This window comes from Juglans regia, chromosome 8 (genome assembly GCF_001411555.2).
Source record: "Juglans regia cultivar Chandler chromosome 8, Walnut 2.0, whole genome shotgun sequence".
In the NCBI taxonomy this organism is placed as follows: Eukaryota; Viridiplantae; Streptophyta; class Magnoliopsida; order Fagales; family Juglandaceae; genus Juglans; species Juglans regia.
In genome coordinates this window covers 28,591,111-28,606,324 of record NC_049908.1, presented here as the reverse complement: position 1 = coordinate 28,606,324, position 15,214 = coordinate 28,591,111, and the positions used below count along the sequence as shown (strand labels likewise).

At 33.7% G+C, this 15,214-nt stretch overlaps 3 protein-coding genes across 3 annotated transcripts; 2 read left to right on the top strand and 1 right to left on the bottom strand.

Annotated features, from left to right (window-relative positions):
• The first annotated feature begins 1,116 nt into the window (after nt 1–1,116).
• Nucleotides 1,117–3,399, top strand: LOC109006837 (60S ribosomal protein L18-2-like). The gene is made up of 5 exons (XM_018986247.2): nt 1,117–1,251; nt 1,344–1,433; nt 2,029–2,157; nt 2,244–2,426; nt 2,992–3,399. The coding sequence occupies exons 1-5, from the start codon at nt 1,249–1,251 to the stop codon at nt 3,148–3,150; spliced, it is 564 nt and encodes a 187-aa protein (XP_018841792.1). The 5' UTR covers nt 1,117–1,248; the 3' UTR covers nt 3,151–3,399.
• A 940-nt stretch (nt 3,400–4,339) lies between these two features.
• LOC109006765 (putative invertase inhibitor) lies at nt 4,340–5,303 on the top strand. The gene has a single exon (XM_018986140.2). The coding sequence runs from the start codon at nt 4,454–4,456 to the stop codon at nt 4,976–4,978; it is 525 nt and encodes a 174-aa protein (XP_018841685.1). The 5' UTR covers nt 4,340–4,453; the 3' UTR covers nt 4,979–5,303.
• A 1,721-nt stretch (nt 5,304–7,024) lies between these two features.
• LOC109006836 (serine/arginine-rich splicing factor 11) lies at nt 7,025–10,509 on the bottom strand. Its single transcript, XM_018986246.2, has 6 exons — nt 10,187–10,509; nt 8,444–8,522; nt 8,296–8,358; nt 7,617–7,661; nt 7,475–7,531; nt 7,025–7,375 (listed from the first exon to the last, which is right to left on the bottom strand). Exons 1-6 carry the CDS (start codon nt 10,408–10,410, stop codon nt 7,283–7,285), a joined length of 561 nt encoding a protein of 186 aa, XP_018841791.1. The 5' UTR covers nt 10,411–10,509; the 3' UTR covers nt 7,025–7,282.
• Nucleotides 10,510–15,214: the final 4,705 nt, after the last annotated feature.

The following is a 15,214-nucleotide window of genomic DNA, read 5'->3' as shown; positions in this document are numbered from 1 at the left end:
TTAAATTTTTATATAAAATATAATAAATAATTTAATTTTTTTTAAATCTCAAAATAATAATAATATTAAAAAATAATATTTTAACTATATTTTATTTAATTCATTTCATCTCATCTTATCATCCAAACGAGCTCTAAATAAACTTATGAATAAAATTTAATTCTATATTTTTAATTTTTTTCATGGAGCAAGTCAATATTGTTTTAACAAGTCACTTTTGGGTTTGATATATAAGAGCACTAGTAGTGGGCTAGCTAAAATCAAATTTTAGCTAAAGAATAACTAAAGTGTAAAATAAAGTGTAGTAATGGGCTAGCTAAATGTACAGTAATTTTAGCTTTAGATGAATGGGCTGACTAAATTTATTGAGCCAAATGAAGCTAGTCAAATATTACTTTTGACTAAAATATTCATTCTTGCTGCTTATCTCACCCACGCAATAGAAGAAAAAGAGAGAAGAATTTCGGACAACTCTCTTCCAAAAACGTAGTTTGAAGAAAACCCAAGATTGCAAAAAAAAACAAAAAAAAAGGCTTGACGCAGTAGCAAGACGTCTTCAACCCAACCCAATCTTGAACCCAATCTTCAACCCAGGTGAGCAAGGAAAAAGTTGTTTTTGGAAAAAAAATCTGTTGCCTTTAATCTTCAACCCAATCTTCAACGTTTCTAAACTTTATTTCAGTTTTTTTATTTCAGTATTCATCGAAGATTTTTTTTTTCCATAGCCAAGATGCAGTACCGCATTTTTTACTCACCCATAGCCAAGTGTAAAATATAGCCGTTGAAAAAATATAACCGTTAAAAAATATAATCGTTAGAAAAATTCAAATTATAATTAGAATTAAAATAAATAAAAAGTTCAAAATTAATATTTTAATAAAATAGTGAAAGATTTGTTGAGCTTGTTATTTGATGTTGTTGAAAAGTGGTTAGCTAAATTTGTGAAAGTAAATTTCTTAGTTAAATTTTAGCTAAAGTTTGTTGAGCCCACTACTAGTGCTCTAATTGGAGATTAAAAATCTAGTGATTGCTGATTCGCTCTCAACAATCTAGTCATTGAGACACGTGTCGTTCCATGATGTGAAGCACCATGAGGACCAATACAGCTCTTTAGTTCGATAGCACAAGATAAGATGCCCCTTAAAAACCCTAGCTCTCGTTTTTAAGGGTTCCTCTCTTGCGTTAGTCGCGTCGTCGTCCCCCAGCACTAGCGAGACACCGCAACCTCATCTGCCGAAGCAAGCTCCGATGGTACTCTCTCTATCTCCGTCTCTATCTGACTCCATTTCATATATACTAAATCTGGCTGTATGTGTTTAATTGTGTGTTTCATTTCCGTGCAGGGGATCGATCTGGTCGCAGGAGGTAAGATCAAGAAATCCAAGCGTACTGCTCCGAAATCCGATGATATCTACCTTAAACTCCTCGTCAAGGTCTCTCCTAAGCCCTACTCATACATCCTGCGTTTATTTCAAGGGTGTATGTGGGTTTTATGTATACATGTTTTATGTTTCTTTGCATGCGTATATTGTTCCATGATTTATTTTTTATATGTCGAGAGAACCATAAAGCAACCCATTTGTTTATGTTTAGAAAGCAAACTCTAGCATAGACATGTTGCCAATTTAACTTCTTTCCTAGTGCTGGAAGGTATAGTGGAAAATTGAAAGAAAAAACCCACAGTGGAAATCTTACTGACTGAGGGTCTGTATGTATGATTTGTTAAAATGTTAGTCAAAAAATAAGAAGTTAAATTGGTATCATAGGAGAAAAACCCTGTGTATTAATTAGCATAAAATATAATGGATTCTGGTTGAGTGTTGTTAAAGAAAATTTATTTGGAGGATATTTCTTTAGAATTTTGGTTGAACCTGGATTATGTGAACTTGTTTGCATTCTCTATTTGGAGGACAATAACATGTTTGTAGTTAATGGATTCATGTAAGTTCTATATTGCGCTTTTGTACATATTTGTGTGTACCTTCTGGTGCTATGTGTATAGTCTATGACTTGATGCTATGTGATTAGCTTTATCGGTTCCTTGTTCGGAGAACTGGCAGCAAGTTCAATGCAGTCATTCTTAAGCGCTTGTTCATGAGCAAAACCAACAAGCCACCACTTTCTCTGTCCAGGTTGATCCGTTACATGAAGGGAAAGGTTTGTATTTTTTTTTCTTGACTTCTCTTCCATGAAAAACATGAATTATGGATTTTGATCTTGTTGTGTGTGTGGTTTTCCTATAGGATGGTAAGATTGCTGTGGTTGTGGGGACCGTGACCGATGATATTAGGGTTTATGAAGTTCCTGCCTTGAAGGTCACAGCACTGAGATTTACTGAGACAGCTAGGGCGAGAATTGAGAAGGCTGGCGGTGAGTGCTTGACGTTTGACCAACTGGCTCTGAGGGCTCCACTGGGACAGAACACGGTATTGGATTTGATGCCACTATTAATCTTTCGTTGTTATTGGAGTGCTCTCATTTACTCTGTTATGTTGATTTATTTTGGTTGCTACATTATTGAATTAGTTTAGGACGTTTCTGGTGCCCAATTGTTAGATTTAGCTTTGAATCTCTCTTTTATTTTGTAATTTGATGGCTTGTAAATCATTCTAGAAATTTAAGATGTTCCAAAAGAAGATTTTGCTAAAAGCTCAACAATAAACTAATTTCCTAGAAGTTTGCTGAGACAATTCACAATTATTAAGCTTCCCCTTCTTTATTGTGCAGATGAAGATTCTGTTGTCACGCCTTTAATGATTCCCTTCTATTGTTTTGTAGAGTTTTGGGATCTTAACAAAAAGAAATTGAGTTCCTGTACATGTTATTAATGAAACAATAAAAATATAGTTGATATTTATAGATATTCATCCTTCTTGTACTGGGAATTCAACAAATTATTTAAATCATTTTTTTTTTTATAAGTTCTTCTAAATAAGTATGTAATGTTTGATAGGTCCAAACCTATTTTATTAAACATGATATTGGATGCAGGTTCTTCTCAGAGGTCCAAAGAATGCTCGTGAGGCAGTGAAACACTTTGGTCCCGCACCTGGTGTGCCACACAGCCACAGCAAGCCCTATGTACGATCAAAGGGAAGGAAGTTTGAGAGGGCCCGAGGAAAGAGGAACAGCAAGGGATTTAGGGTTTGAGTTGATTTTGGTACCTTTGTTGAGGAAGAAATGTTATTTCTGACTATGGTGATCCAAATTTTTGCTAGACTATCGTCATGTAGACATGGCATGGCGGTTGTATTTGTCTTTCTTACTTTGATGTGGGCTACGGACATGATCTTTTAATGCTTGTTACTTCAGACGTCCCTTTTCTACACTATTTTGTCTAAAAATGTATCTTGGGGGGGATGTTTGATATTCCCTCCACGCACCACTATGTGTTCCTTAGAGTTTCGTGCTTCTCTTCTTTTAGTAGTTACTTTTGTATGCTCTCCATTATCCAACAATACATGAGACGATCGGGGGATTGTCGACGACCTCTCCAAATTTCGAAAGCTGTTGTAGTACACATCTTAGTGCTGATGGGAAAACATGGGAATTAATGGGTTAAATAAATAAATAGTATTTTTCATTTTCTAATTTAAATAGTTTTATTTATTTATTTATTGAGAAATTCAATTTGTAAGGGCACTCAATTTCGATGCATGTGGAAGCTTGGATATGAGTTAGCACATTTAGGGGTAATCAAAACAAAACACAAAATTCTCATCTCATCTCATCATTATATTTTTTTCAAATCTCCATACAAAATATAATAAACAATTTAACTTTTTCAAATCTCAATACATCTTTTTCAAATTCTAAAATAATAATAATATTAAAACATAATATTTTAAACTTTAAAACAAAACATAAAATTCTTATCTCACCCCCCAAACCTGTCTTATATTAAATTATTTTTTATTTTGTCACATTGGATTCAAAGTTTTCAAGATATATATATATATATATAATAAATGTGGATGCAGCAAAATCCCCTATCTAAGTAAAAGCGATAACAAAATCTACTGTATAGTGCTATCAATAAGTCTCATATTCTGCACACCCACTTAAAAATATGTCATTTTATCTTTTTATCCACGTAATGAAAATGATTCCAGACATATATATGTAAGTAAGTAAAATAGGATAAAATAGGAAACAAATCTCTCCTATTTTGAGAGTGAAAGCACATATCAAACGGAATAAGCCCCTAATTAAAAATGAAACTGACTCGTGCCGTCGTGCATGCCTGTCCAAACAAATCCCGAAGAGACCTCTTGAACAGACATTGAGCGGTCATGCGCCTTTCTTGGGCATCTGTGTACGTACCCCCTCTCTCACTCTCTCTATATATATAGACATGCTTTCACAATAGTTGTGAAAAGAATATAAGATAAAGAAGTTGATAGCATTCCAATTGTTTTCTTCATTTTCTCCATTAATCTTTCATCTTGAAAACATGAACCCGAATTTGAAGCTCTTCTTCTGTCTGCTTTTCACTCTCTGCTCAGTGAATCAATGCAGAAATGTTGCAGAAGCGCAAAAGGCTGATCTTATAACCTCAGCTTGTGATAGTACTTTGTACAAGGATCTGTGCAAACAAACCCTTCAATCTGACAAGGAGAGCAGTAAGGCTACTGATATTGGCGTGCTAGCCAAAGTTGCACTGCAGCATGCATTATCCCAGGCTAAGCAAATTCAGGGCCAACTCTCCAAACAGAATGATAAATCCGTTGCCTTTAAAGATTGCAATGAGAACTACAATGGTGCAAGTGAGCGACTAAAGGAATCCGTCACGTCCTTTCAGTCTAAAAAGTATGGTGATGTATTAACATGGGTATCTGCTGCAATGAGCAATTCTGATTCATGTGAGAATGGTTTGAAGGAAATGGGCAAAGCCTCTCCCATACTTAGTTTGAGCACGACATTCAGCCAGCTCTGCAGCATTGTCTTGGCGCTTACCAATAAACTGGCAGGGCACTAATCTTTTAGCTGCTCTCATTATATAATATCAATCTCTTTGAGAGACTGATCATTATCTCATTAAGCTCTAAGCTTTGCCCCAATAAAAATTCTGGTCATAATTTATCTGTATACAAGTCGTATTATTAATAACTGGTCATAATTTATGTTAACAAACAACTCATTTAATAAATGAATCGAGCAAAATCAAGTTTTGCAAGTCGATCTCGAACTTCCTTTACGTTCTTCGATCATACTTTTGTTTAAGGTAGAGAGAGAAGAGCTAAAATGTCTGTTGCAATTGAAAAGCCCCAATCGGTGGTAAATTGAAATTTGGTTGCAAGTTCACCTAAGCCTATGTGAGAGTCGTCGATATTTGCGCAACATAGCATTATTTCTCGTTCCTGGTCACAAAGTTTAAGCCCAGGTCAAAATGTAGCAAAAGCCTAAGTTGATTGTAGATGATGAATTTAATTATTTAATTCAAAGTCTAAAAATAATAAAAAAAATATGAACTCAAGGTGATTTGTTAAAGATAGATTAACTTACACATGTTTTTATAAGCTTGGGTTTAGTTTTCTGTTGAACTGGACCCATTGAATGTGAGACATGGATTTAGTTTTAATAGAAATGAGATCCAATCTAATGCTGTTTGAAAGTTAAAAGGTCAAAAAATAAAAGGCTGGTTTGTTTTTAGAAATGAGATGAGATGTTTTTAAATGAAAAATAAAAATTAAAAAAAAATATTGTTAAAATATTATTTTTTAATATTTTGAGATTTGAAAAAATTGAATTGTTTATTATATTTTGTGTAAAAATTTAAAAAAATTGTAATAATGAGATGAGATGAAATAAAATATTTTCTGAATCCAAACGGGACCTAAAGAATCGTAAGACCTATCTTACAAGATTATTAAGATCATCAATGAAACATATATCTTAAGAGCATCGCGGTTGTGGTGGGTGTAGTCTTGACTCTTGGGAGTCACTAGACTTTGTCAAGCAAGAAGTATATCAGGAAGATTCCTCGATCCCCAACAACCTTTTTAAAAAGAATATGAACCCGACATGATTTTAATTTACAGTCTTAACAAATAAAAAGAATATGAACCCGACATGGTTTGTGAGACTCGGATTTAGTTCCAATAGAAATGACTCTTGCCAGTTTGGGTACTCAGTGGAATATTCTCAACATAATCCAATACTATCTCCATGTTAACCAACAAAACTGGCCCTTTGAATTACCTTAGATAGAAATTCCTCCCCAGATCGCGTTTTATTTTTCAATCGAGCTTTAACTTTTAAGTTTTAAGTCCAATCAATAAATGTTAAAGATTCAACAAATAAAGCAACTTTAATGAATAAACTTTGGCAGAAAGTATCCGCGTGGGTCATAATTACTTTGTGCAAAGTTTAAACCCAGAAAGGAATTAAAAATTCACGATAAAAAAAAAAAAAAAACAATAAATATTGAGATAAAGCAAATCAATGGAACACATAAAAAGTAAAAGTTGGTGTTGTTCAATACACGTATATTAATATTAATAAATGTGTAAATAATAAGCCTGATTATTATAGTACTACTACCATCTGCTTTTTATTATGAGACTTATTTTTTTATTGAAGATTTTACAGAAATTATCATCTACATATTCCGTTTGAGAAATCAAAGATTTAAATAAATATTTCTTTTTTCTTGTCAAATGTTATAATCTACTTTATTCCCTTTAAATAACATTATCAATAGAAGATATTTATTTACTTTCAGTAATGATTTGTACAAGCCTTGCCTTGCACATACCCTTTGTAAAAGAATGGACCTCACCATGAAAAAGTATAAGGGACCCAAGCTTGCAGTTGCATATCTAAAGCTTGTACCTAGCATTAGGCTACTTAGCTTTTGAATACAAGTTTTACATTGATTATTGATTTTATTACTAATTCATGTATCAAACTGCAGTACGTGTATACCATCCAAATCAGTTCAGAACAAGAGTCCATTGACCCTCACGCCCAAGGGCCAAGAGGGCTTTTCTCAGGAAGGGAGGGAGAGAGAAGACTTGTACGCTGTTCATATAAAGCAATAACATAAATGAAGTATCAATTTGATACAATACAACACCAAAATCCAATACATACTTCTCACCACAACTATAATAGAAGCTCAGATTCCAATTCAACAATGCTTTCCTATCCAACGGGTAACAAAGCCAAACACAAATTGGTGAAATAGAACCCCAGTCTAGGATATTTAAGTATGGTTACCTTGCTAAAACGATTTCTTCTTTGTCTTAATTCCAGTGACTTGACTTCAAGCTCCACAAGTTCAATCAAAACTAGCATTTAGAAATTTCAACAGTTCATTTCTTTTATTCTCCGCCAACTTGTCCTCCTTCGTTTTATCAACTTTCAATCGAATCTGCATAACGGGAGAAGTAATTGAAGATCACTTTTTCTATGAGTATCATCTCATACACAAATCTTTGAGGTCCTAATACAACGTAAATAGTTGCCTAACCTTTTTTCCAGAGATAGCACTAAGACGAACACCATCATCCTTGTCACGTGCTAAAAACTGTATGAAGCATATAAAGGTTACAGAAACAGCGCAACAACAAAACTTGCAACAGCAACCACAAGTATTACAGTCTGATGAGAACCTTAGAAAGCTGAACAGGGCCGCTACTTCTCTCATCCTGCTGTTTCTATAGACGCTCCCATTGCCCAGACAAACCCAACCAAGCAACAACATCCAGGCAAGTCAATCAAGCACCAACCATCATGTCACAGACCCCAGCTCCAATTTCAAAGAGCCAATCCATACAACAGGCAGAAAGTATTATAAGCACCTCAGACATTGTGAATGCCATGATAAATTGTTAGATATGCATTTAGCTTCCTAGATGCACAAGTACATGGAACTTTCACAGCTTTTACATGCAAGATGAGACTAGTATTGAAAAAATTTCAAAGAATCCCCCACCCTTCTTTTTTTGAGTTCTTTTTACGGGAGAAAAGAAAAGCTTTCTTATAAACCCATTATGCAGCAAATTAAGTGACTAGGGACCTTAGGTCCTGATATCACTTTTCAGGAAATACAAACTTCAAGTAAAGTTCAGCATGTCACCATCTTTTTATTATTTAAATGTCAAGCTAAAAACATCTTTAATGCTTCTGCAGTTATCAATGACGTAGTTCACTCACAATTTAGTCCTCACTACCCTGATGAAATGACAAAAAAGCACTATTCAAATGTCAAAGAGTTACTAACAAGTGAACCACTGGCATAAAAGCAATCATGTGGATCCTATTAAGCTACATAAGAGTGGTGTGGCCTACCTCTTTAAGTTTACGACTATGCTGTTTATGGCGATCACTCTTGCTTTGGTCCTTTTCCTTGTTCTAGAAAATGAAAGGGAAGAGACAAGGGATAAGAAGACAAGCAGAGCACATAACAAGAAAACTAACATTGTAGTCCAACCACCACCTTCTTTGGTCTGTCGCTCTTCTTGTGCCGCTTCGAATGACTAGATGTTTCAGGCTCACTGTGGGAAGAACTGTCACTTCTACAAGAATCAGCAATGTAGATAAGTTGGGAAAGCCAATCATCTTAAAATCCATGCTAGAAAACAATGGAAAAATGCCTGAGAACCTAACATACAAAATTTTGGCTGCTATTTAAATCTCTAAACCCTATGCTTCTAATACAGATCTAGACCATGTTTCATTTGCTACCACATCATTCCAGGAAGGTGAAAAGGTAAAAATAATGCGACTGCAAAAAAATGGCAAACTTAATAATAAAATACTATGAAGGCAAGTAATTTTAACCGTATTTTTTTATGAGCAAAAGGGTAGGAGGGGGCAACCGGAGATGGCTTTCCTGCCTGAGCGTGACAATGGCAGCACCCTACTTGCTCAAAACCAGACAAGAGGGGCCTAGACGGTAGGAAGCCGCAACCTTTCCCGCAAACCGGGTTTGAGCCATAGCTTAGACCCTAACGCCACTAGGGAATTCAATGAATTCTTAGGCAGCTAATACCAACAGTCTAAGGTGAATCCATATTTTGACTTGAACTGATTTGAACCCAGGACCTAGTACATACCGAACCACTTGGGAGTAACCCAATAACCATAGAGCCATCACCCTTGGTGGTGTCATCTAAACCATATTCACTACACTCCTAATCATGATTAGCACTCTCCTAGGCATTGGAGTGTAAATCATTATCATTCCAAAGCCAAGAAAATGTTCTTTGTACCTGTCGTAAGCCATGTATCTGATAGAAAATTTTGTGTTCACAAGGTTCAGCATTTCTCTTTTTTTGTTAATAATATTAAAACCTCTATGTATGTAATTAACCACTTTTTGCCACTAGTAGAACGAAAATACAACATATTAGGACTATCTAAACTTTTTTCGTTTTTAATCATTAAGATACTAGTGGGAGACTATTTAAGGTCTCACTTTATCTTATCATGTACAAAAACAAACTTATGGCATCCAGAATACTTTCTTGTCCAGGGACTTCTCACTTTCCCATATCCTACCGCTCCCTCCACAATTACTCAAGCAACCATGTTTCAGTCACACATCGAAATTCCAACAAAAACAGGCTCTACACTAGGGCCTTCTGGTTAAGTATGTAAACCCATGGGCCATAACCATTAAAGAAGCAGCAGCAATTAAGGCTATGTAAACTTTTACTTCATAATACGCAATGAAAAGTAACTATGAAAGAAAGAAAAATGAACTTTCAGAGAACTATTTCTGAAAGCGCGTCCTTTCTTGTTTGACAGGTAGTCCTCTGAAAACAAGCCATAAAACTCGAAAGATTTTTTTTTTTTTCCTTTTCCTGAACTTTCTCAGGAACCAAAAAGATCGTCAATCCAAACAAACAAGACTAATTACACAACTACACAATAACAAGCAAAAATGCTCAAGAAAAATTAAAATTAGAATAAGAACTCAATTGGGTTGGCAAAAAAAATTATCCTCACTATATTCACAATTTCGCAGTCCTTTGCCTTTCCCCCAAACAATAAAGAAAACTAGAAAAGTCAAGAAGAGCTACAAACCAAGTATTTATATACCCAACCAACATAAAAACTAAAAAAAAAAAAACAAAAGAGGAATTGGCAAAACCCTAATTATTATTTGAACTCTGACAATAAGAAGAAGAATACTAATAAAAGCCGTTATTATTATTTGCCAAAATATATGGGGGACCTGGAATAATCAGAGGCGTATGAAGAGTGAGAATTATCGGAGTGGTGATGGTTTCGGCGACGTCGTTTAGTGTGGGAGCGGCTTTTCTTTCTGATCTTGAGGGCTTCTCTGTTTCTTTCCCGGTCTCGGCGGCTACGGTGACGACGGCGACGGTGAGAGGGAGAAGACAGGGAATCAGAACCCGAGGACGTGGAGGATGAGGAAGAAGAAGATGAGGCGGCCATTGGCACGAGCGAGAGAGCGCGACGCGGGGAGGAGGCAAACGACGAGAAAAAAATTTAGCTCTGTTCGTGTTTTTTCTCTCTAAAGAGCTTTTACGGGACGAATCCCATTTTTTGTAAAAAGAAAAAATATTTACATAAGCTTACTACCTCAACACATTTAATATATTGAATTAAAAAAAATCAAATTGAAATTATAGTGTATGAAAAGTATAGACTGATGTATAATTAATCTCATTTTTATAAAATGATGCTATTTTTATCAAATATTTTATAAAAATATCCATTATTTAAAACATAATTATATAAAATATTATAAAAAAGATTGTGTGTAAATCATTTTGCAATTAACATGACTATGTGTAAATGAAAATTTCCTCCAATAAAAAATAAAATATTTTAACCACAAAAGAATTATATAAAAATAAATTCATAAATTAGTATGAGTTAATATGATACATTAGATTATAAAGTTACTTTAATTATAAAGTAAATCTCATGAATTTCATGAAACTATATCAATTTATAAGTTTATTTTATATAATTTCTTTATATTTATAATAGTTCTTATAAAAAATATATGTATTTATGTATATATATATATATAAATAATTTGTGCATTTGAGATGCCGTTTGTTTTAAATATTTTTTTAATAAATAACGTGTCAAGAAGACCATCTGAATGGTAAGTTTTAGATGGTTTAATAACGATATTTTATATAAAATAAAAAAAATATTATTTTCCTACTTTTATCTGGTCTACTTTGATGCTTAACGCTTATAAATTTTAGTTAATTTGATCAAGGAGTAGTCAACTGTCATCCTAACTGCATTTCACACTTCATCGTTTATAATTTTAATCAATTCATTCATCATTTCATAAACATTCCAAGGAAGCCAACAAAGAATATGGTTTAATAGTCTGATCGTATGCTGCCTTGAATTGGGTTCTTGTAACTGTAATCTTCTGATTAAGAATTACAACCAATTTATCATTCCACTTTGTAATTCAAGTTGAATAAACCTAGAAAGCCAATCGTCAATGACCAAGAAAATGCCGAAAGACCTGGTGTTACAGACATTGCTATCATTGCCAGTCATTTCTTTATTGTGGTTCAAGTGCGTCTGGAAATCTTGATACGCTCTCATTACTCGCCATGACTTCATCAGAAGACACTTTCTCCACAATCACTCCCTTTCAAAAAAGAACAAGAATGTCATTTTCGTCATTAATCGAAAAGATAAAACTACCAATGATCATCTTCTCTGCACTTTTTTTTACAAAACACTTCAAGTATCGTTTATACAACATTTACCTCCATCGTATTTTGGAATCATGAGCAACTCAACGTTTTTATTGTAGGTTCGGCCCGCTCTGCCTGAACTATTTTTTTTATGTAATCTTACCACTAAAGAAACAAATGTTGTACTCGAATCAATATTTCGCAGCCTTCGTTGTGACTATCGCAACTATAGTAAAGCTATCGAATTCAGTTTTGAGTCCAAGACTAATGACTACAAGATAATCAGGCTTCTTTGCCTCGTTGACTCTGATTCCTCCGTATTGTACTTCAAAAGTGACTTATATAGCTTAAGCATCAATTCTTGGAGATGAGTTGAAAATCAACCCTGGTTTTATGTCCAAGACGTTTACATTTACGACAGTTTATTGGGTATGAGTACATACACTAATGGAATGGATTCATAGCGGGCCATACACTAATGAGGTATATAGCACAAGTACCAATTCTGGAAGACAAGTTGATAGTCAACCCTTATTTGAAGTCCCGTACTGTTTCATTTTCGACGATTTTATGGGTACGAGGACATGCACTAATGATTATGGAGTGGCTTCATGGCCGGCATTGTTGTGCTAAAACAATGATGAAAATAAAAACAAACACGGGAAAAACAAACAATCATACACGACGCAATATTTACGTGGTTCGGTAAATTGCCTATGTCCACGGGAGCTGCAGAGAATTCTTATTTCTTGAGGAATCACACTACAATAGTGTAGGACGGCTATTGTTCACTCTGATACAGTACAAGTCAAAATCAAAAGTAATATATATGTTATGCGGCGGAAACCCTAAACTTAGTAGAATTAGTGATGTTCGCTCAAGCGGTGTGTCGAGCCCGCATCGAGCGAACCTGTTTCCCACAATCGCTTGACCCATGCGTCGGGCGGCTCCTCAAGCGAAGCTCTCTGACTTCTCTCCGCTCGAGCTGAGTGTCGAGCGGTTATCGAGTGAAGCTCTCTGACTTGCTTTTGCTTGAGCGGTCTGTCAAGCTCTCTTTGAGCGAAGCTCTCTGACTTGTATTCGCTCGAGCAGCGTGAACTAGACTCCAAATACTCAACAGGCATAATATGACTGAAACTATATTTTTTCATTTGGTATGATGAACAAAGAGGTTTTCTTAGAACATGTTATCAGATGAAAGCATTAATGGGAATGAGATTTACAATTGGAGAAACTTTTTCGTGTTGAATGAATTGATTGCTCTGGATGTTTGTATTCCATATGAAGAACAATCAGATGTTTACTTTTATATATGGTTGTTGGGTGAGTTTGGTATCGAGGAATCTTGGAGGAATATATTCACTCAGGGATCTCTTACAGGATTTGACAAAGTATTGGAGTTTTGAAAGGACGATGCTCTGTTTTCGGAAAGTGCTGATAGACAATTGTTCTTGAATGACTCCTCTACCAAAGAAATGAACTACATTGCAGTTGATTACTTTCATGGAAACCTTAATTTCTGTATGGGGAAATGAAACTGAAGAACGATGGAATCAATTTTTAAAAAAACATACATACACACACAAATGAAGAGAATGCTTACTGCTGGTATCAGGAACCTATCTAGAATATGCCTTATACAAAGTCAGACTCCATAACCATGAAATTGAAACATGTAGAAGAGTCGTGTTTAGAATGATCTGTATTAATACATGATCACAACTTCATAAATTATACTCATGAGAGACGTGATTTTTTTTAATATAAAAATTATTACTCATTGTTTTTATCATTTGAAAGTCCATCTCAATAGTTATCAAGTAAAAATGATATGTAAAAATTTATCTCAATAAAGTTTAATTTAATATAAATAGAGAAAAAAAATCCGTGATAATAATGCTATTATAAAATATTTATCTTCATTCATTTTATAGTATTCATTATTTTCATTACATTCATTTTCATTTCTTTTTTTAAAAATTCTAAAAATTAATCCATTTAATTCAATTCTCTTCATTTTATTTTATTTTATTATGTTATCATTATTATTTTTCATTTTACTTGGAAACCAATATCGATAACACACTTTTTGACATGAAAATATTTGATTGGTAAACTAATTTTGTTTCTAATAAAATTCTAGATATAATAACGATCATGTTAAAGGCAGATCGATCACACCAAATTAGACAACTTGTTGACCGAATTTATTTATTATTTTTTTCAATTTTTTAAAATTTGAGATTTTTTTAAATGAAAAAAAGGTAAATAAGTTATTCTTATTCAAGAGAAATAAAGAAACTAGAGTATCCCTAGGTACAAGCTTAATGTGTGTAAACTTTGCGCAAGCCCTTAGATAAAAATCTGGATCCTACAAGAAAAAGAAATTTACATTTTTTATAGTGAGGTCCCCTATTGAAACAAACTGTATTCAGCTTTGTATATTTGAGATTTGTATAAAGAGTAATTTTACATATATCTGTGAAGTGCATAAACGTCGAGTAATTGCTTTGAAAAAGAGTGGAGTCTACTATTAAAAAGTAATTTTTTTCATGTGGGTCCCACGTTTTATTCATTTTTTTCAAAACGATTACGCGGCGGTTACGTAATTCAAGGTTGCAAATATATTTTCTCTTTGTATAAATCATTATTAAAGATTTAGAATTTATATTCTCAAGCCAGTGTGCAGAGCACATATAATAAAATGTTTTACATGATATAATTTGATTGAGAAGATAAATTTTAAAATTTGAATTTTAGAAATCAAATCTTACCATTTAAATTATGTGGATGGTGTCCTCTGTGCACCAGCTCAAGTATAGAATAAGGGCTTACTTGGGCTTGTGTTATGGGTCTTAAAAAATGCTTAATTAGAAGCTCTTTAATGATAAAATTAGATTGTTTTGATGTTATATATTAAAGTACTTTATAATCTCAAATAAGCTAAAACTACTTTTGAGGAAAAAAAAAATATTTTGATGTTTTTCTCAAACATGTTTTTTCAAAAACTGTCAATGAATGAAAATATTCATATAAATTCCAGATAATTACCACTTTACCCTTTGTTCTTATTCGTGGAAACGCATGCAGGGACTGTTTTTCACTTATGCATCGTTGAATAAATTTTTTTTATTATACTTACTGAAAATTCTATTAGTCTATTTTTATTATTATTTGATTATAAGATAATTTGATTTTTATCAAGGACATACAGTTCATAGTATTTAAAAAATTAAAAGAACTTTTATGTTAATTTTACTTCAAAAAATACTTTTACCTCAAAAAGCTCTACAATAATAAGCATTCAAGTTAAAATGATATATTACTCGCCACAATCCTAACAGTTTTAAGATTATAAATTTTATTCAATTTAGTCAAGAGATAGTCAACTGGCATCCTAACTGCATTTCTCACAACAAAGCTGAATTTCTAATTCCATTCCATTCCATCATTTTATGATCTCCTGAAGGAAGCCAATAAGACGTTGTAAACTTCTGAGCGTATGCTGCCTTGAGTTGGGGTTTTTGGAACTGTAATCTTCTGATCAAGAAGACCCTAATCCA